This window comes from Camelus bactrianus, chromosome X (assembly GCF_048773025.1).
Source record: "Camelus bactrianus isolate YW-2024 breed Bactrian camel chromosome X, ASM4877302v1, whole genome shotgun sequence".
Lineage (NCBI taxonomy): Eukaryota > Metazoa > Chordata > Mammalia > Artiodactyla > Camelidae > Camelus > Camelus bactrianus.
This window is the reverse complement of record NC_133575.1, coordinates 18,943,934-18,966,358: the sequence shown is the minus strand read 5'-3', so window position 1 is coordinate 18,966,358 and position 22,425 is coordinate 18,943,934. Positions and strand designations below refer to the sequence as shown.

General features: G+C 41.1%; 1 protein-coding gene across 6 annotated transcripts in view; it reads right to left on the bottom strand.

The window, feature by feature from the left end:
* The window catches only part of POLA1 (DNA polymerase alpha 1, catalytic subunit), a 293,197-nt gene that overhangs the window by 38,857 nt on the left and 231,915 nt on the right, over positions 1-22,425 (bottom strand). Inside the window, exon 37 of one of the 6 annotated variants that reach the window (XM_074358789.1) lies at positions 1,239-1,508. The exons of the other annotated variants lie outside the window; for them this stretch is intronic. Coding sequence (XP_074214890.1) covers positions 1,444-1,508 — 65 coding nt within the window. The 3' untranslated portion in view covers positions 1,239-1,443. Of the gene's footprint in view, positions 1-1,238; positions 1,509-22,425 lie in introns of those variants that run through there. 6 annotated transcript variants of the gene reach the window in all.

Genomic DNA, 22,425 nt, shown 5'->3' with positions numbered 1-22,425 from the left:
ACACAGTCTGGCAATCTAGTTGGATTTAAAAAATACAAATAAGCAAACGCACCGCAATTCTATGAACCCACAGGAGAAGCATGAATTATTAATTACTTCAACAGACATATACTGAGTGCCTACCATGTGCCAGGTATGCCCCGGAGATACAGGAATGAACAAAACAGACAGAAATGCTTGCCTTAGGCAGGTGGGTATAGCCCAGTGGTGGAGTGCATGCTTAGCCTGCATGAGGTCCTGGGTTCAATCCCTAGTACACCCATTAAAAAAAAAAAAAAAAAAAGCTTGCCTTAGCCATCATGGAAGACAGCATAGAGACTCCTCAAAAAATTAAGAAGAAAATAACCATACGATCCAACTATCCCACTTCTGAGTATTTACTCAAAGAATACAAAAACACTAACACAAAAAGATACACGCATCCCCATGTTCACTGCAGCATTATTTACAATAGCCAAGACATGGAAACAACCTAAGTGTCCATCAATGGATGAAGAAGATGTGGTATCTGTAGATAATGCTACTTGGCCATTAAAAAAAGGGTGAAATCTTGCCATTTGCAACAACATGGATGGACCTTGAAGGTATTATACTAAGTGAAAATAAGTTGGGGGGAGGCTATAGCTCAGTGGATAGAGCACATGCTTAGTATGCACAAGGTCCTGGGTTCAATGCCCAGTCCCTCCAACAAATAAATAAACCTAATTATCACCCTCCAAAATAAAAAAAATAATAATAACTAAAAAAAAATAAATGTCAGATGGAGAAAGACAAATACCATAAGATTTCACTCATATTTAGAATCTAAAAAACAAACAAAAGTAAGTAAATGAACAAACCAAACCAAACACAAAAATACAGAGACCAGAGTAACTACTAACAGAGGAGAAATGGGTAACGGTGTCATCTGGATGGTGATGGTGACGGATGGAAACTGATGGAAACTAAATTTCTGGTGGTGAGCACTCTGCAGTGTGTACAGAAGTAGAAATACATGTACATGTGAAACTGATATAATGTTACATATCAATGTTACCTCAATAAAAGAATAAAAAATGCCTGCCTGCATAAGGCTTAGAGTCTGATTATAATAGATATGGTTAACAAAAGAGAAAACTCCATTAGAGATAGTATAAAGGTAAAGATACATTCTTTAGAAGAAAGGCAGTCCAGAAACCTGAGTTTTGCTTTTATTATTACTGCAATACATCTAACAGATCACAACTCAATTATCTTGAGCACCGCTTATAGGTTATTTATGTAGTTTTAAGTCTAAATAAATTCTGTGGAAATGGAGCAGGCTTGAAATATAGTGTTACTGCCACCCTCAAAACAGCCCATCCATTGGCCTTGAATTGAAAAATATGGTTCACTCCAAAATACATCGAATCCAACATATATAGCTGCCATCTGTCCTGCAGTCATAGTAGGAGTCCTTTTCATTCACAAGCAAAGCCAGTGGAGGGGGGGAGGGACTTGAGATGGAGAGAGGATAAATTCCATTTGTGCTATTAAAAAAAAAAAAGTAGAACAGTGAACCCAGTGGTTGAAAAGTGAAGATAAAAAGAAGAAAACAGTAATCTTGCTATAGAAACCAGAGAATTATGTTCTCGCTCACCCCCCACTTTTTTTTTTTTTTTTTGCTTTCACGCTGCACAAACTCTAGCACCCTGAACAACTCACTCTCCTGCTATTTCCAGCACTTTAAAGAAACTTTTCAACATTTCTGTTTGACACATTTTTTCAACAGGGAGGTGAAGACAATAAGTAAACAGGTAGTGAAGGGCTATTTGGAGAGCTGGTCAGTCACAGTAATAATAAAGGGGAAAAAAAAAAAAAAAAAACTCCACCAGAACAGAACAGCTATCCTATGTGCGGCAGCCACAGACGGCACCTGACCCCTGCCAAACAGTTTTCAGAGTAATTTTAATGCTACTCTGGATTTAACTTGACTAACTGGTAGCAATTGAGCACATCTTTTTTTTTCTCTCTCTTTTTTTTTTTTTGTGGGAGCAGTTATCTAAAATGCTACAATAACAGCATCAAAAGTAGAATGGTGGAAGATTGGTTTTCCATTGTGCTGCTGAACTGGCATAATGCCCACTTTAAAAGCAATTCCCTGCTCATCACTGAAATCTGGCAGACACGACACTAAATGCCTTGAGGGAAAAAAAAGGGGGACTTGAGAAGGGGGAACCCACTCCAACCACCATGCAAAGGGGGGAAAAAGAGAGTGCCAGATGATGAATCTAGATAAGAAAAGAAAATTGCCAAATAAAAAGTTGAGCATGGCACGCAGCCTCCCGACAGGCTGTACTTAATTTGCTCGAAGAAGATTTTGTCTATGGGTCTGCATTAGTAACTGCAGAACAAAACAAAAGCAAAATATATATTTATGTCTGTCTATTGTTCTGATGAAGCAAAAACCGAGTGAGTTCCGTCAATCATGTGTCAAATGTGTCTTCCCCGTTTTATTTACCACCAAATATAATGAGTAAATATGTGATAATAAAACTCTTCTTTTTACATGGACATATACAATTTTTCCTCCTGCTAAATACAGGTAATGATTTAGTAAGCTTTCAAAATGTCTTTTTACTGTCAATAAAACTAATTCTATTCCCATTTTCATGTGGGAAAAAAAGGCTTTACAAATGAAAATTCAAATTAAAATTCTGATTATAGTGTAGTGTGACAACACCTGTATTTATAATTTTACTGTCAGCTAGCTTGTAGTGTTTAACAATAGCTTGAAGTAGAAAAGTAATTGGAATTTGTCTGTAACATGCCAGATGACGGCATCGGGCGCTTTGCTACGCTACAGCAAATTTGGTTTGATGGCAAAATAACCTCACTGAGATTTCTACACATCAAAGGTTAGCGGGGCTGGAGGAGGGGGAAGGTCTCCCAGGTATGAGACCCCTTCCGGAATCTGCAAGTTTGCATCTGATGAGTAAAGACCACCGTGACCCTGACTTGTGCTCCTGGCCCCTAGCCTCCCCCGCAGCCTCGCAAACCGCGCTGATGCAATTGAGTTTAAGACCAGATAAATCAACAACAATAAAACCCTGTTCTGTTTTTCTTTAAAAAAACTTTTTTGGATTTTTTGGTGGGGGGAGGTAATTTAGGTTTATTTACTTATTTAATGGAGGTACTAGGATTGAACCCAGGACCTCGTGCATGCTAACTATGCACCCTAACATTTGAGCTATACTCTCCCCTCTGAAACCCTGTAGTTTCTAAAACCTTCTGATGACTTCATTCAGCTATGAACCTGGCAGAAGCGGGAGGGATGAGGGATACTTTGGGTGATGAGAAGCATGCTTGGGGGCTGTGAGCACCCAGGTGGAGCAGGGCGAGGCCCTTGCCAAGGACAAGGAACAGAAAGCTTTCCATTTCTCAAAGGCTGCACAGCCAGGAGCGCTGGAGATGTTTATTGTATTCACACACTTTCAATAACCACAGATAAATAATAAAAGGTACCCACACAGATGCCTGAGATTTGCTATTTATCAAAAGATTAAGAGAAAACGTACACACCCCACTTAGACTTTTACTGAAGCCAGATGGAGAAAAAAATTATTTAAAGCAGTGTTCTGCTGTCAACTCGAATCCTTCAAAACTCATAAACACACACTCATCTCCACACAAAACTTGCCTTACTCTAGTCTACAAGTGAAAAGCCCATCTTTTTCATTATCCTAAAGATGGAGAAAAAAAAAAAAAGAAGCCACATACAAAGGAAAAACAGAATGACAGTGATGTTTTAGTTTACACTAGATATGGCAACACACACAAACTGTCAAAACTATGGAATGAAAAAAGCTGTTATCAAGCAACTGTCAAGAGAGTCCTCTGAGATTTGGAAATCTTGTGTTTATTGTAACTACTGCACATTACACAAAGAAAGAAACAGCCCTCTCCTTGCTCTTGCTGCTAAATATCATGCAAGAGAACACAGGCTTCTCCCTTAGTATTTAGATTAATTTTTCCCCCGTGTGTAATTCTGTGCTTGACAGAGCTGCTCCCCTCCTCCTCACTTTTCTAACAATATGGCCAAAGTTCAGAGAGAAACTCAAGGTTACATCAAACATTATTTCATTTCGAAAACCATCACCGCCTCATTTCATGTTGTTAACTGGTTGTCTATCTGTAAGAGTGGAATCTTGTTAACATCAAAATGCATAGTCTTCACCTGAATGATTTTTCTTCTGACTTTGAATTCTACAAAGAGAAGCATAGCGTGGAAAAGGCATAAGCACTTACCATAAAATGATTTTAATTTGTGATTCTCTCTCTTTCCATCTCCCTATTAATGCATACATCGAGAAACCCAAATCCCTAAAGGAAAATTACTGTCTTATAAGGGGAGATACAAGAAAATACAGGGTCCAAATCTCTTCCACAGTGCATGGATATGAGTGATTTATAGGTCGTCTCCCCAACCCAAACTCAAGGGACAAAATTCCACTTGTAATTGAACCTGAGTCGGTACATTTTACTATGCTTGCTAACGTGGCCTTTCCACCTGAACATCAAGGGGAGCATCACTCAGACTCTTAATTCTTGCTCTGAGGCCACGTAGCCCTTCTCAGCCAAGTGCAGAGCTGAGCCTCATCGCTCTGAGCAGCAGATTAATATGAGTGAAAGCAGCCTTCAGGTGTTTCCGTTTTAATTTTTCATGTTTCCTTCAGATGCAGAATTCTTGCCTTCTGACATTCCTCAGGATGCAGAAAAACTGGACAGCAGAACCTTTACTGTAAGTGTAATTGCCTGGATTCAGATGAACCATGGGTCAAGTCAACTCACAAAATATGTTATTGCAGAAAAAAAAGTTAGCAACGTACGGGCTGACATATAGAACAACAGTCATAACTCCGGACTGAAGAGATGCCACTGAATTTACTTCTGCATGTGGTCCTGGCAGCCTTGCCTACTTGGAGAGCTAATGAGAACATGGGGGCGTTACTGATGCACGTGCTGGCCAACTTGGTGATGCAGGAGAGAAGTCAACGAGTCTTGAGGGGATCTTGGTTCTAAATAGATTACAATGGTTACCCAATACTTAGAACATACTTATTTTAGGTTTCAGTGACCTGGTATGACTCAGTCAGTAACAGAATAGGTCAGTCAAATTTTAACCTGAGGTAAAAACAGTTTAACAGTGATGTCAGTTTTATAAAAATGAAGCTGATTGCCTAGTAAAGAAAATCTGAATTCTTCTAAAGCTCTTATGTAATCTTTTATGATTTTTAAAGTGTCCCTCAATTAATAACAGGAAAAAGAGGAATATTGACATGTTTTATCACTTGCATTCTCTAGTACTATTTTAGAGTAAGTGGCCAATTTACATTCTTTTCATGCAATGAAAATCAAGTTTTATGCAATTATCTTAATATTAACCAGTTCTCTGCTAATGACATTTTATTCAAGGTAAATAGTTAATTTTTTTCTCCTTAGTCTAGTGACATTTTGGCAAGTTTTATGTGGAAAAAAGAGCTGCACAGTAAGTTATGACAGCTGGTTCATTAAGGAAGTTTGGGAACATCTGCAACAAAGTGGGGGACAGTACTTTTATTCACACAATTTACAAACCATTAGCACTGCGCACACAGTAGTTAACTTTCAAATGTGCTCTAGAGCTAAACTGTTCAGGTTTGAACCTTGACTCTGCCATCGACTTGCTGTGTGACCTTGAGCAGTACCTACATCGCCTCATCTGTAATGTAGGGATAACAACAGAGCCTAGTTTGGCAGAGGGTATAGCTCAGTGGGGGAGGGTATTACTCAGTTGTAAGAGTGTGTGCCTAGCATACACGAGGTCCTGGGCTCAAGCCCAAGTACTGCAATTAAAAAAAATAATAAAAATAAAAACGAAAAGAAAAGAAAAGTGCCTAGTTCATATGTTGTTGTGGGAATTAAGTAGGTTAAAACACAGGACTTGCTTACCATAGTATCTAGTGCTTCATGTAGTCAATAAATGTTAACTATTATTATTGCTATTTGCATACCTAGTATCATTTTATACTGTGAACTGTGGATCCTATCTAGAATCTAACCAAAAACGGAAAACATGCAGAGAGAACTACTTCACATCATATCTGAGCCAGGTGGGACATGAGCTAAGTAGGGGTGGGGGTGTGTACCAAGACCCCTGCCAACGTTCTTTATTCCATACTGGGAGGCCTTTGGATTTCATAAGCGTTCAAATGCTAGTACAGATATAAGTGGAAATCTCTTAACTATAATAAAGAACAAAGAAGGAAGCACTGTTTACAAATACGTATAATTTGAATTCTTAGAACATAAATGTGGACAAAATTCAAACAGCACCAAAAAAGCCTATAATGCAAACTCCCGAATTTCTGGTTAAAGATGGTACACTAAATACACATATTTAGTTCTGTAAACTCCTAAATCTGCACTAAAATGACAGTAAAGGACTTTGTTTAAAGGCATAATAAACTTCAAGGAAGAGGAAAACAGGAGTGGAGGTGCCAAAAGCAAAAGCTAGAAAACAGAAGGACAAGAGAGAATTTACTTGACAGGTCCCAGAAAGCACGATTCTAGGCAGGCAGTGGGGGGAGCTGAAGAGGAACCTGGTTTATCCCATAAAGCTCCCAAGAGCCTGTGAATGGGTGCCTGGAGGTATCTTGAAAAGAACATCTGGAAAAGAACAGGTGAAGGGCGGCCTTAGAAAATTGGTTGAAGCATGTTTCAGAAACAGATCCCAAGTCCCTGCCTCCATTCTGGCAGAAGGCTTATTCCCTGGTGAGGGCCTCTGAAATGAGGGGGACACTGGGCCGATACTGGATGCTGAGACCCCAAGTTCCCTTTCCTCCTAGATGCTGGCAGCCACCTCCCGCAGCAATGAGACTGGAAAAGTCTTCTTTGAGGAATCAACCAGCCTATGAGAAAAAACTCAAGTTAACTGACATATTACATCCATGAAAGAGGGACATTTGGGGAACAAGAAAAAGTTCTTAGAAATTGGAAGTGTAATAGCAGAAAGAAAAAACTTAATTGGAAATGATGAGGAGATAATCAAAGAAGAAATTCAAGAAAATTTCCCAGAACTGGAAGGCTTGCCTTTCCAGATGGAAAGGGCCCAGCATCACGAGTGAAGACTGCTCCAGACCAAGACATGCCGTCGTCAACGTGGCCATGGCTACGTGCACGGGAGAACCTCTGGTTTTCTCAAAAGGAACTGGCGATTTAAGGTCACATATAGAAAGGATTAGGAATCGGAAAGGTTTTCAAAAAAGAGAGTAGAACATTGTCTCCAATATTATGAAGGAAACTGAGTTCCAGCCTAGAATTCTCTCTCTATTCATTAGGTATGAGGTGGACTAAGACCATTTTAAGACAAGGTCTCAAAAACTTCATGTGCCATGGATCTGTTCTCAGAAGCTACTGGAAGAGGCACTCTACTTCTCCCCAAAACAGAAACAGTGAACAAAGATGCAGACTCTAGGACATGAGGACTCTGAAGTGAGTGCTATGTGAAGGCAATGCCCAGACGAGGGTGAGGGAGAGAGCCCAGGATGACAGCTGCGCATCAGGCCATGAGAACCATCAGCCCAGAATACCGGGTATGTTTGAACTGGATTAAGAGCAGGTTTAGATAACCAGGGGAAGGGCTGGTATGTATAAATACTGACTGCTGACCTGTCAGAATCGTGATAACTGCCTTATGGGCATGGGGCAGGGGTGGGGGCGGGAGCTGTCCACTGTAGGAAGTGACCAGATAATGCACTCTGTGCCAGTTGTTTGTAGATAAGGAGGTAAACACTAGAAGCAGCACCACAACGAGTTACAAATGGTTGCTTCTGAGGTCTGGCGAACGGGAAGGCTGTGGGAAAAGGGACAGCTTTTGGTAAGCAGCCAAACGGAACTTGTGATATGAAAAATTATGTGCATGTACAACAGATAAAATTCAAGAGTCAACCAACCAACAAAAAGTCTCCCGTCCACCCCTAGCCCCTTCTCAGAAGCCATCGTTTTTTGCCCCTCTTTGTGCCCGCCCAGGAATATTCGGGAAGCTTTATTAACATGTCACAGAGGCAGGAAAACCTTGGCTATCTAGAACTAGTAGGGTAGCTGGCTTTGCTGAGAAGGCTGGAGATGTTTATGTGAATTATGCAAACTTCTAAAGGACACCTTTCTCAAATGCCTATATTACAAGGTATTGAACTCTTTCTGGAAAACTAAGAGTGTTCACTGTGAACACTGCTTCCCGTGAGGGCCTGTGCCAGCTGCGTGTGCAGGGGCAGGCAGGACGCAAGCCGACAGTGATGGTGCTGGAACTGGCTTTTCTGGACCACTTGCCGATTTTTGCCCTGCTTTCAGGCCAGACTGCTTCCCCCAAATGGCCTAGTGGTGCTTTTCTGGCTGAGTAACTTCCTAGGGTGAGGCTTCTTAAGGACTTTTGTACCAACGACCTCTTTGGCAGTCTACCAAATAAAGCCCCTGGACCCCTTCTCAAAATGTTTTTAAACAGGTAAAAGAGAACACACAGGATCACAAACCCAATTATACTGAAATACATGTATCAAAGTATTTAAAGAACACATTTACGGTGAGCAGTACATGTACTTTCTGATTAAAGCATTAAGTGACAAGATCTAGTGTTGTAACGACTGCAATTTCAAAGCAACGATGAGTATATAAATGAGATTTTAGGTGTTGGCATCAACTGTAATGTTACGTGAAAATATCCTTGACTTCTACTGGTGACAAAATCATAGATGCTACTAGTACCACTGTAGTCTGAGGTCTCCACCTAGAATTGAAGGGAGGGCTAAAATTCCAGTCAGAGGTTAGTGAAAATAAAGATGTGTCTTTTGCCCACTCAGGTTCACAGATTCCCTGGTTCTGGAGGAGCTGTTCTTAAAGTGTGAGCCACGGACCCTTGGGTTGGGGCGGGGGGGAGGGGGGAACGTGAGCCCCTTTCAAGGATCCCTGGGGTCAAAACTTTTCAAAATTATACTAAGACATTATTTGTCTTTTTCACTCTCATTCTGGGTCTGCAGTGGGGTTTTCAGAGGCTACATGATATGTGATGTTGCCATGGACTGAATGCAGAAGCAGATATTCAAAATCAGCTGCCTTCTAATAAGCCAGACATGAAGAGATTTGCAAACATTTAGAGTGCTACTCTTCACAGTTTTTTTTTGGGGGGGGGAGAATATAGTTATTTTCATAAAATAGGTTTCTGTGTTGACATGTGATGAGTTTATTATTGTTATTTGAAAATGAATTTAAGGCCCTCAGTACTTTTTAAGCATGTAAAGGAGTCCCCAGACCAGAAGTCTGAAACCCGCAAGGCAACACAGCTGCCTTTCTATAAAACCAGTGACCCAGAGACCAAGGCTGCTTTCTTCGTGCCCAGAAAATCATCACTACATTTACTTCTCTTAGTGGCCTTTGAGTCGACAAAATACTATGTAGGGTTTCCTCACCATTTAGCACAGTGGCCCCAGGCCTTCCTCACTAGCTCACTCACCCACGTCCTCTCATTCGCCCTAAGTTAAGGTTTCCTAACCTACTGACACTGCAAGCTGCCAATCTTCTGTTGTGGGGACCATCCTGTTTCCATAATAGGATGTTCACCAGCATCCCTGGCCTCCACCCACTAGAAGCCAGTAGCACGCCGCCCCCCTGAGTTGTGACCATCAAACATGTCTCTAGACTTTGCCCAAAGTCCCTTGGATGGCAAAATCATCCCTGGTTTGGAACTACTGTCCTAAGTGTACTTGCAAAGGATAACCACCCTGTGTCAGACAGGCTCACTCTTCACACTTGCCCAGTAATACAAAGACTCTTTCTCGAGGGTGAAGATTTTTCTTGTCATTCAATGACTTTTTTTTTTTTAAGTGAAATACGCACTCTCCTGGGTGGGTGGGTGGGATTTAATGGGAAAAAAACCTGAATGAAGATGAACAGTAAGCTACTCAAGAGAATCTGGGGCAAGGGAGAATCAATCAGTCAAACCCCGAATTCATGACATCTCTGCTCTGAAACGGGCTGAGAACTAGAGTCATCCCCACAAGGACACAGTAACCTATTGGGAGGCAAATGGGTCTGATGAGGAACACTGCACATGCAGGTTTGCTCTGGGTCAGGGACAGAAGCCAATACAATGTAGATGGTCCCCAAAGAAAGACGGTGGCTCCTGGGGAGGCCTGACTTTGGGGAGATCATGGAGAAGCCAGCTTGGAATAACCAGAGGGGAGAGCCTGCCTTTTTATTTGGGAATGAACATATTTCAGGTAAATGGAAGAGCTTGGAGAAGGCGCAGGTTACTGCAGACTCTTTTGAGGACTCTAGACTCCACCAGAACATAAGCAGATTTCACCCACATCTTCCTCAGGCCAAGTCCAAGTTTCTTTGTCCAGGGTCCCCTCTCTAATATCCAAGCCAGAACTGCGCGATGGAAGGAGAAAGGACCAGGAAATGAGTGTCTTGTCAACTATGCCAGCTAACTGTCAACAGACAAGCTGATGGTTGCTGAAAGAAAGTGGAACTCATCCTATAAGCCTACTTGTTTTTATAGAATCCTTGGTTTCTCAGGAAAAGTTATTTAAAAGACTGTTGCCTCAAAGACCGTTTTTAAAACTATACACCCTTAACAGTACCTTTAAAAACTGGGGGACTGCCTGTCTTCTCATCCCTGACTTCAGACTCCTCCAGTTTTCCTTTCTTCATCACCAGCACACTATGCCCTAAATGGAATAGAAATCGTTCCACCACCTCAGTGGAATTAAGAACCCCTCTTCTATGCTGGCTCCTGCTCCACCGAAAGATTATGGATTCCTGGAGAACCAGGACAGTATATCATTTGTCTCTTAGAACAATTAAGGCCTGGCAGAGAGATGTTCACTACATGTTTAATGAAAGTTAATAGAGGGGAAAGTTCAATGAGTTTGGAATCCAAAGTCCTACACTGCTTGATGCTTAGAGGAAAAATGCAGTCCTGCACAAAAAAAAAACTTACCAAGAAAATGGATTCTTCTTATAGCAAATACTTAATGTGATAATATATGCTAAATACGGCACTTAACTTTTGTTAGTAATTTCATTTTTTTTTTTTTGCAGTAAAATCCAGTTTATTTACCATGGATGTGAGGAATAGGTTATTTTGGTTACCTCAACATGATGATGGTTAATGGAAAGGTAATAAAGGACTGTTGATCAATTTTTAAAATGTAATACAACAGCATCTATTAATAACCAAATTCCATCCTATACATTCTCCTTAATGAGTGATTATGAACATTCACCAATATGGTACAGTGCACATTTCTAGTTAGAACTTTCTAAAGAGTTGGATTTTTATATAAAATGAGATTTCCAAGGCCAAGTCTAAATGGAGGGTTATAATTAACGGGGAAAGGAAGCACAAAAATAGAAGAAAAGGTAAATATAACAGGAGACAAAGGTAAATATAAAAGGAGGTAAAGAAACTTTTAAGAGTGTATAGTCGAGGCCGAAGTTCAAATTGTTGAAGATTTTATTCTTCAGAGAGAGACAGAGAGAGAGAGAGCAGCTGGACACTGGCTAACTGAGTGGAGGAGCCACAGAGGGCCGCTTGTGACCCAGCGTGGAGCTTGATGAGGAGGGTCCACGCTACCACCCAGGACCCGGCCGCGGGTGCTCACACCAACGACACGTTTCCAGCACAGAGCTGCAAATGTCAGCCCTCCAGGGTGTGACTTTTAAAAAATGTTTATATTTGTATCTATGCAGAAAATAAGCTTCAGAACACAGGAACAGCTAAATCCAATTTCTTAACACTACTGCCCCTCAAATGATCTGCTTATGAATCTTTTTACCCAGGTGTGTATGTATGAAGATTCTGGAAGGTGCCCACAAATCCACTGTGGTAACTTCGGGGAGGGGAGTTGGGGTGGGGCAGGGGCTGGAGGACTACTATGCTTTGCTCTGCACACTTTGCCACAGTTTGGATCTTTTACCACAAAAATACATTCATGTAGTACTTGTAAGTAAAACAGAAACAAAGACAAAACCCATCAAGGTTAAATACATATCTAGCGTCCTTGGATGAGAAAACCAAAGAAAGACGTTCTGTGAAAGTTCTTAAAGAACCTGAGCCCATCTCCCATTGTTGCCTCAGATTTAGCCCAGTACAGCCGCTCTCCACGAAAACAAAAATAAAAAAGGTCACTTCGTTAATTATGACATTCAGAGTAACAAGAAAGGACCCACCTTTCTTCTTTTCTGGGACACAAAAATTCAACACTAAAATGTTACTGAATCGAGTTAGTATTATCAGTAAAAAATATGCTCTATTTCCCGTTATTTATGCCCTATCCTTTTCTTTCTTACCAATTACATTCCCTATCATTTCCAAAATATAGACTGTTTTCAATCAACAGATTTCTTTATTACAGCATGCAGCAGGCTTGTTACTGCCTCTTTTCTATACTGAATCCTTGATTGGACAAGCATTTAGAATTTAACATGGACCATGATTGCACATATCCAACAAATTAAAGCTGCCAATCTCTTTCTGGAGATCATCCTTTATACACACTACCAATGAGGAGCACCCTGAGTATATCTGCTCAGGAAAAACGGGCAGGAGTGAAGAAGTGATCACCGCCAGACCTGCCATGTGATCTAGCTCCTCTTCTAAACACTCGCTCAGATTACTGCTGTCCCTTTAAAACGTCTTTTGTAACTCTGATGTCTAAGTCATCCACGTAACTCTTTGAACATTAACTATTCTTCAAAATCTTTTGTTGTTGTTTTTGGGGGGGGAGGGGGGTAATTAAGACTTATTTATTTAAATTTTTTAAAAATGGAGGTACTGGGGATTGAACCCAGGACCTCGTGCATGTTAAGCACACAGTCTACCACTGAGGTGTACCCACCCTGTCATTCTTCATAATCTTAAAAAAAAAAAAAAAAAAGGACTCGATAAATCTGAAGAGTGAAAAAGCACAGCAGATCAGAGAGATGGGTGAGAAGGCTCACTTGGAGTTCGCCGATGAACTTGCTTTTGGATGATGGGGGCTGGGTGGCGCAAGTGGTGTTTTCCCTGTTTCCCTCTCTAGAAAATGAGAATACACCTCAGGTACATTTCGAGCAGCTGTCTGCTGAGGAACATGAAGAGACTTTCCATTAAGTGACACTGGACAGAAACGAGATTTTATTACCGGGCAAGGTTAGCACTCAAGGTTTATAGTCCAGTAAGTCGAACCAAAATGTTTTCAAAAACTCGAAGAAAGATGCAATCCTGTGGTTAAAGCAGAGTTACTAGTTTTTCAAATGAGAATGATGTGGAGTAAACACTTTACAATAATAAATTTTAGAACATTACTTACATTATTAAGACGAACTTCAGTTAGACATCACTCAATACGGGGCTTTTGCTGTCTTATAAGCTACACAAAACAGTTTCCTTATTTGAATTGTCAACCGGAGGTGAGAGTGTTGACAAAAGAGGACTCTTCTTTGATACCTTTGTTTCTCCTAAGAACCAGGGACTCTTAAGGAGAGGGGGTTCCAGATTTGACTTTGGAAACGATGAAAAAAAATTGCAAAAATATACAGGGGAGAAAGAAAACTGTCCTGGAACCAGTTTTCTTGCTATTTTTAACAGGGGTTTGGCTGGAGGCTCACCTTTTCCTTCCTCCCAAATTGTCAAAGTAAAGACGCTAATGAGTACGATATAGCTGAACTCTTACGCGCTCACTCACAGTGGCCTGGCCTCCTGACTTGCCCAGAATCAGATGATGTGGGGGAGTAAGGGCGCTGAGGTCAGGCAGCGGCCTGGGTTGGTTGGTTGGTTGGTTGATTCATTCATTCATTCATTTGCTGTCAGGCCCACAGTGAACACCCACCATCAGATGCGGCTGGGCTCAGTGCTTAGCAACACCAGGGTGAAAATGACAGTAACCAGCCCCGGCTCCAAGGAACTCAGCTTTGTTTAAGACGGGTGTGAGGCAAGAGACAGATGTGACAAAAATCTCCGAAGACCTACGTGAGGAGGTGAGTGCCTAACTACCCGCAGGGCCAGGGGAAGGTTCCATGGAAAGAGGCACGCTTGAGCTGGAGAAGCATGATTACAGCTGGAGTGGAGAATCTGAGGACAAATCCTAAGTTTAACTTTGGAAAGAAAACATATTGATCTTCCATTTACCAAGTCTGCCTTGACATCAGCATATGTTAATGTTTTCCAATAACGGGCAGGCTTTTAGTTTATGTACTTTCGTGCATACAATTCTAGTACAAACAGCTTCTGTACATAGTGGACACTGATACCAAAGTGTCTGATATCCAGGCAGACTGGTCAATGGGGGCACATACCCTCTACCGAGAATTTTAAGGAACTGCGCTCCTCTTTCCCCAGAGCCACCTAACACGGGGGACACATTACAGGGTTACCTAGGTTCACTCAAGTACTCTGATCGACGCACTGATGGCCTTAGGGGTGATTTTGGAGGTGGTAGTGGTAACAGATGTTTCCAGCACACCAGCAGAGAATTTAGAAGCAGAAAGGTCTGTTACTATCCACACGGGAATCTCCCCAAGACTGAGTATCAGCCACAGGTGAAATGGCAGGAATGCTTTGTGGAAGCAGCATCAGAAGGTGTGTACCGTATGTGGCACACAGCAGGCACCTGGTCTATGGCATCCATGATGTCAGGCTCCTTTATTCATGTATCAACTGCCTGGGGCATTATGAGAGTTTAACCATAGCTTTTTCCTCTGGGAATCTGTGAGTAACTACAGAATGACTCAGGGTGAACATGGTTGGAAAAAAAAGTGCCTTTCAAAAATGCACAGTATTAACACTGTCCATAAATTAAAGTTACAGATTTCATAATACCATGCCCTATGGATTTATTTGGTGACAATGACCTAATTTCAACACTTCTTGTGTGCCTATTATGTGCCAGGCAGTAAGCTAGTAAGACATACAAGCGCCAGGATGACATTTTAATGTAATTCAAGAATTCTATATTTATATAAGAACATCAGAATTCAGCTAGAAAACAGTTCTTTCATTGTTTGTTATTAAAATACTTTTAAATTTGAGCCTGAATAACTAGAATTAGTTTTGTGAACTTCCTGGTACATTCAAATCTTTAAATATATATATACGTATATGTACATGGATATATACATACATATAATAAGTTAACTTATTAACAAGTATGAAGTGGCATATAACTATTTTCTTTCTGGGGTAGGATTAATTATCACAAGAGATTTGTAGCTGAAGGTCTGTGAACTGTTAGATCTTCAGTAGAAACTGGCTATAAGGTATATTCTTTCTGTCTAGCTGGTGATACTCAATATTTTTAAAAATTTAAATACCTTTGGGCGAGGCACACACTCCCAAGCTCCCACCAGTCAACACCTCCTTTGAGCTGACACCCTGACATCTGATCCTTGAAGGGGCTTGACTTTACAACCTCTGCATTACATCACAATGCAGAAGGAAACAGATTTAATTAGTACCCAAGACACACCCCAAGAGTAACAGTAGCACAGACTTCCCCAAACATCAAAGCTTTTAGGTCATGAGAGTTTTAGTAATTTGAAAATGAGTTCTGTACTGCCAAACAATGACTGGCAGGGAGCTGTTAGGTTGGGGGGAAAATTAGGTGTAACTTATTTCTAAATGGTTCCAGATGAGATACTGCGGACATAATACACCAGCTTTCTTTTCTTTTAAAGGGATTTTTGAAAAAAGGTTCTTACATGATTCCTTACATGATTACAAATAAGAGTTCTGTACTATTATAAACTTATCACTATGTATCAAGTAGGGTGCATTTACTGGATTTCAGCTATGTCCTACAGTACCCTATTTAGTCTACGTGGCTAACTCTGTGCAGGACAGGCACTACCGAAGCATTACTAACTCAGTCCTCATTCTGCGACGTCTTTGAGGAATGCTGGAAAACCCACAGCATGGCAATCTGTTGGCGAGTTAAAAGAGACACAACAACAGGAGCGTAGGGTTTCTGAACCCCAAGCCTGTGGGTTCTCCACCAGCTGTACCCCAGGAAAGGGGTTCTGACAAAGGTGAGACAAGGAGTCTTTTCAGAGAGTCGCCTCCAGCCCTGTGTGACTGGTCTGAACCAGGGTGGGGCAACATGGTTCTTTTTCCATCACCATGAACTGGACTAGGACATGCCATTCGGTTGCGTGGCATATTAATATGCTGATGTTCTGCTGGTCATCTAGGTTCAGAATTTACTTTATAGATAATCTTTTGAACTGAATGCCTCTCACCTGAAACATTTCATAAAAATATTTCTGATTAATCAAGCCTTTCTATGTGCACATTTTGGGCCAGTTTTTAATACAAAGTGATTATTTTAAGTAAGCACAGGCTCTCCAGTCCCTTAAAGGGACACATGGTCCTGGAGCTAAGGCGACTCCGGAGTCACCCCTTTCTGATCTAAGAGAGGCTGCTTTTGTGTGACTGCAGGGAAAGGAGACCGCACAGAGACTGTTCTCATCCAAGCACTGAGACTTCACGAGGTCACCACGACACTCAACATTAAAACTATTACCAGCACAGACAGAAACTTCTGTAGACTTTTAAAATAATTATGCCCATCTCACAAGCCAAGTGACGAGTTCTGACTAGAGAAGCACCCCATGTGAGTACGGAGGCAAAGGCTGTGCAGCCGTGGACCGCCGTGCTCGTTCACAGCACGCTAACCAGGCGGAGCAAGCACGTAGGGCTGGACAGTGCGGCCCAGGAGTCCCGCACACCTGGGCTGAAGAGCCGCACGTGCCATTCACCAGGGACACCACTCCATCTCTCCAAGCCTTAGCTTCTTCCCTTCTAAAAACAACACTGTGTATTTGAAAGTGCTAAAAGGGTGGATTTTAAGAGCTCTCATCACAAGAAAAAAAATTATAACCATGTGAGGTGATGGATGTTAACTAAACTAACTGTGTTAACCATTTCACAGTATATACACACATTAAATCCCCATGTGGTACATCTTAAACGTAACCGATGTTATTTGTCAGTGACATCTCAACAAAACTGGGGAAATCGTAGTCTAGATCTCGGAGTTTTGGTTTTGGTAAGGTTAAACGAAATGCACATAAAGTACTCACTGTGATGCCTAGTGTATAGTAAACACTCAATAAAATAGTAGCTATGACTATTAGCTATTCATTCCACACCTATTTATAATAAATTTAGAGCTGTTCTGTAATCAAAAGAGATCTGCCCAAGTTAATACGATATCTTTTTAATGGCATTTAAAATCATAATCGTCATTGTACTATATTGTAATTAGGCACAAATGTAAACTGTTGGTATAACTGGTTGTAATTAGCACACACTTTTTTCCCTATGGTTTTTCTCGTCTTTGTTCTTGATTTAACACGTGATCAATATTATTATCACCACGTTTCCCCTCATTCCCTAGTCGTGTGATTTTGACCATATCATCTATCCCCTGTAACATTTCCTTTTCCTCTCTGTGAAACAGTAATAAGGGGGCCCATTTTGTAGTTAAAATTAAACACAGTAAAATATAGTAAAGTACGAAAAGTAAATATACTATATATATAAGGATGTAGTAAAAACGTAAAGATAACATACATAGAGACGTAGCAGAGTGCCTGACACACAACTGATCAATAAATGACATCTGTCGTGGGTGGTGGCATTATACATTGTCCTGACAATTTAATGCTCTTCCCCTATAGAACCTCATGGCCATAGTCTCAAAAACTTTAAGTCCAGGAACAAGCTTTGAGAGGCGTGAGGGTAGGAAAGGCTTTTAGAGCAGTGGTTTTCAACCATGACTGCACACTGGCATTAAAGTATACTGATACCTGGGTCCCACCCAGAGAGGCTGATTTAAATACTCTGGGGTGTCGCCTGGGCACTGGAGTTTTTTTTTTTTTTTTAAATCTCCCAGGTTAGGGTTTATTGGGCATTTGAGGTGGCGAACCACTGCTGGAGGGTCAGCTGTGCTCAGGTAAAACTTGTTTTTGGTTCTAGGGATGGTCAGAAAGAGCCCTCGTGAGGACTGGTGAGTCTTGCTAATTTGGGGAGGAGAGGAAGCAGAAAGGAGGCCCCTTCTCAATCTCCCTGGGCGTCCCAAGAGGAATTAAGTCAGGTGTGCTTTCAGGCTTGACCTTAAGGGCAGTTCTGTGTAGGTGTGATTATAGGAAGCACAGGAAAGTATCCCTGCACGAAACAGAACCCATCACCTGGTTGTGCGGACATTCCTTCAAGATAAAGCAAGTCAAGTCTGACAGTAAAAGTAACCTTGGAAAGGGTAAGAAATCACACCACCAATGAAGTCTTTTTTTTTTTTTTTTAAGTGCAAAGAGATGGTTTCTCCTTATTTCAGAGGTTGAGAGGGAGGCAGATAGCAGGAAGGTTCTGAACACAAGGGGCACCACCCAAACATAGCTGGAACTGAAGAGCAGAAACAGAACCGAGCGAACTACAGACTAATACTGCTGAGGTTACAGTTTCGCTGTGGGAGGAAAGAGAGTTGTGCAGAAGCGCATCTTTATGGAAACCCCAGTCGCAAGGTTATGGAAGCAATGACTAGCAACAAGCTTCTGGCAAGTGCGTCTCCTCTAAAAGTGCAGTGTTATTACACCATGAGGAAGGTGAAGACACCCTTCTCCAAACATGCAACATATTAACGGACCCGTGAGAAAGGAAAAGCAACACAGTAATAGAAAAATCAAGCCTCTAACTGTGGTTCAACATCAGAGCCAAAGCAAAAATAGTATTTCAGTTTCTGAAAATAACTTTAGTTCTGTCTAGGTCATGGCTGTCATGGCACTACATATGTATCAAATCGTGCCAGTGACAACAAAGCCTGGCAAAAGTCCCCCTCGGTAAATACCTCAGTTATGGCTCTCTCAAATTGTCAGCCGCCCTAGACATAGACTGATGGACAAAGAAGACATATTCCAAACAGTCAAAATACCCTTATGGTACAGGTGTTTTAATTTTAAATTTAGTGTCTCAGGACCCATTTTTTGTTTCACCATTTTATTGAACATCCTCCTGTTTATGGTTTTTTCCTCAGAGAAATATCATCTCATGAGTATCGATCTTTCAAGTTTTGCAGCTTTTCATCTAATCTCTCTGGCATGGTTAACGCACTGGGGTCTCTTCCCAGCTGGTCCCCCCACCATCATCCGCAGGTGGAGGCTGGGTCCTCACACCACCTCTGTCCCCTCAGAGTGCCCACTCACACACCTGGTCCAGTAGGACCAGGTGCATCGCCCAGCAGAGAATTTTCAACAGTAGCAATAGGAATGTAGCTGTTCTTTAAGAGTTTGTATTAAACTTTATTTAGTACTAATGAAGAATCGATACAAGGAATTTTCTAGTATGCTCAACTCTACTGAAATCTATTTACAGTATATCAGCTATTGAATATTTGAAGATGGAGGTGCTACAGAGACAACAGTCAACAGATTAGGAGTTAAAAGCTGTCAACCTACTAGCTGAATCTAGCTGGAGGCCTTGTTTGGACAGCACAGTGTTTCAAAAGTTTTTGAAACTGAAGGCCTTTTGGGAAGGCATGGTGTGCTAAGCTAATATTACATTTTATTCCAAAAGACTGCAAAGGATTTTTAGCTCAGGGAGCTTGTTTTTCAGCAAGACACTCTGCAGCAGCACAGAGAATGCATCGATGTGATGTAGTCCAGTAGATGTGATGTAGTGCATTAGATGTGATGTAGTCCAGTAGAAATATAATGTAAGCCACATATGTCATTTAAAATTTTCTAGTAGCCATATTTTAAAAAAAAACAACAAAAATAGAACAGGTGAGGAAATTTTAAGAATGTTGCATTTAATCTAATACATCAAAATACTGTCATTTCAGTGTGTAATCAATATAAGAATACTAATGAAGTGTATTTTTTGACACTTATATCTCAATTTAAACTGGCCACATTTCAAGTGCTCAATAGCCCTATGCGGCTAGTGGCTACTGACCGTGTTGGACAGAACAAGTCTAGAAGTAGAAAGATCAATAAGATTTGTCTTGCGGGGTTGGGGGGTAGTTAAATAGGTGAAAGGGATTAACAAACCTCCAGTTGTAAAATAAAATAAATTAGCTTTGGGGATGTAACGTACAGCATAAGGAATATGGTGAATAATATTGTAATGACTTTGCATGGGGACAGAGGACTTATCATGATCACTTCATCATGTGTGCAAATGTCAAATCACTATTGTAATACACCTGAAACTAACGTAATACTGTACATCAAATATATTTCAATGGAAAAAAATTTTTGACAAAATTTATAAAATTAAAAAAAAATTTATCTAGGAATCCTGTTTAGAGGCCTGCCTGAACTATGGTACAAATGAAAACGGGGAGAGGTGAGCTGCAGGGTGGATTTAGAGGCAGAATCAGTTTATAGATTTTGGAGGTAGGGACTGGCTGTGGAGGAGGAGAGAAGTACCTACAGGATGACTTCTGGCCGGGGTGACAGGGTAGATGGCGAGTGCCACTGACTGGGAAAGAGAGGGCAAAGAAACAGCTCACAGGGTAAGAGAAACAGAATGGCTTCAGTGCTGGACATGTTGATTTTTAAAAAATGAAATACAGTTGACGTACAATATTATGTTAGTTGCAGTGTGCTCCATAGTGATTTGACATTTGCATACATTACAAATTGATCACCAGGTAAGTCTAGTAATCCTCTGACATGTTGTTTTTTTTTTTGAGAGAGGTTCCTGGGACATCGAAGTAGACATATCCGGAGATCATTAGGTATGCAGGTCATTCTGCAACAGGACCACCCCGGTGGAGAGCCAGCTGTGGGAGTCCGTGGTGTGTAGGGTACAGATGAGACCATCCACGGAGAACGTGCAGAGAGGGAAGAGAATGGGGGGAAAACTTGAGAAATCCCAACTGACAGCCTTCCCGGTGCCAAGCTGGTGTCCTTGAGTGCTGCTTTGGGGGAGCTGGCAACACTCAAACCTCCGCAGGAGAGGCAATGACATACGTGCAGGTTGCGTCCACCCCCTCCCAACTGGAAGCTGGTCTCCTCTTGGCCAGCTCTCTTCCTTAGCCCCAGCCCCATCACGACTGTTAATTCTAATTCATGGCTGCTACTTGCTTCTCTCTTCCTTTCCTTCTTTTTCTGCCTATATTCTTAGTCCCCTCTTGCTTCTCCTGTACTTTTTGGCTTTTTATAAACATTTCCAGGCAACCAGAACTCTGGACTTAAGAGCCGCTTGGCTGCTTCTGCTGTGGGCTGCAGAGCAAGGCGCTTCTCCACATGGCTCTGCCGTTTCCCGGTGGTGAGCTTACCATGCCAATTAGAGTGCTTGGTCAGGACCACATGGCCTGCTCTCCATCTCTCATGATGGCTAAGCCCAAACAGGTGTTCAGCAAAAATTCTGTAAGTTAGTTTAGGAGACAGTAGGGGCTTGAATTTCTACTATCTATTTATTGATCAAAGGTAAAAGAGAATGAATAATGGCTAAAATTCTATTCTGGTATTTCCCAAACTATGTCCCACAACCAGATATATATGGGGAGAGCTGGCTTAAAACAAAATTAAATAGATTTCTCTATTGAGGGCCTCTTCTGGGTCTTAAATATGGCAATATACACTGAAAACAACAAAAGGATAAGGAGGTAAAGAATGTAGCAGTTTTGAAAATTCTGTGGTCAGGGAACTCAGGAATACTAGTGGACTGAATTACACAGAATGCAGATTTGGAACACTGCTCTTTTAAAATCACCCTTCAATTTTTATTTCTTTTCCTAAATGAGTCTATAAAGTCTATTTTGTTTCTAACAATGGAATTACTTTCCTAGGAAATTTTGCATTATATTTAAAAAAAGTTTTTACTATTCACAATAGCCAAGACATGGAAACAACCTAAGTATCCATCAATGGATGAATGGATAAAGAAAATGTGGTGTGTGTATTATTCAGCCATGAGAAAGAAAGAAATCCTGCTGCTTGCAAAAACAAGGATGAAACTTGTGAGCATTATGCTAAATGAAATAAACCAGACAGAGAAAGACAAATACCTCATGGTATCACTTATAACTGGAATCTATTTTTAAAAAAGTCAAGCTCATAGAAACAAAGAGTAGAAAATTGGTTGCCAGGGGCTGGAGGAAATAGGGAGAGGTTAGTCAAAGGACACAAACTATAAGATATAAGATAGGTCTGAGGATCTAATGTAACACATGGTGACTATAGTTGGTAACACTGCATTGCATAATTAAAGTTAGCTAAGAGAACAGAACTTAAATATTCTACCCCTGGCTCCCACAAATATGTCAGATGAAAAAGAAAGGTTTTAAAAGTAATTCCTCCTTTGTGTCTTTTTTTTAGATTCCACATATAAGTGATATCATATGGCATTTTTCTTTCTCTTTCTGGCTTACTTCACTTAGAATGACA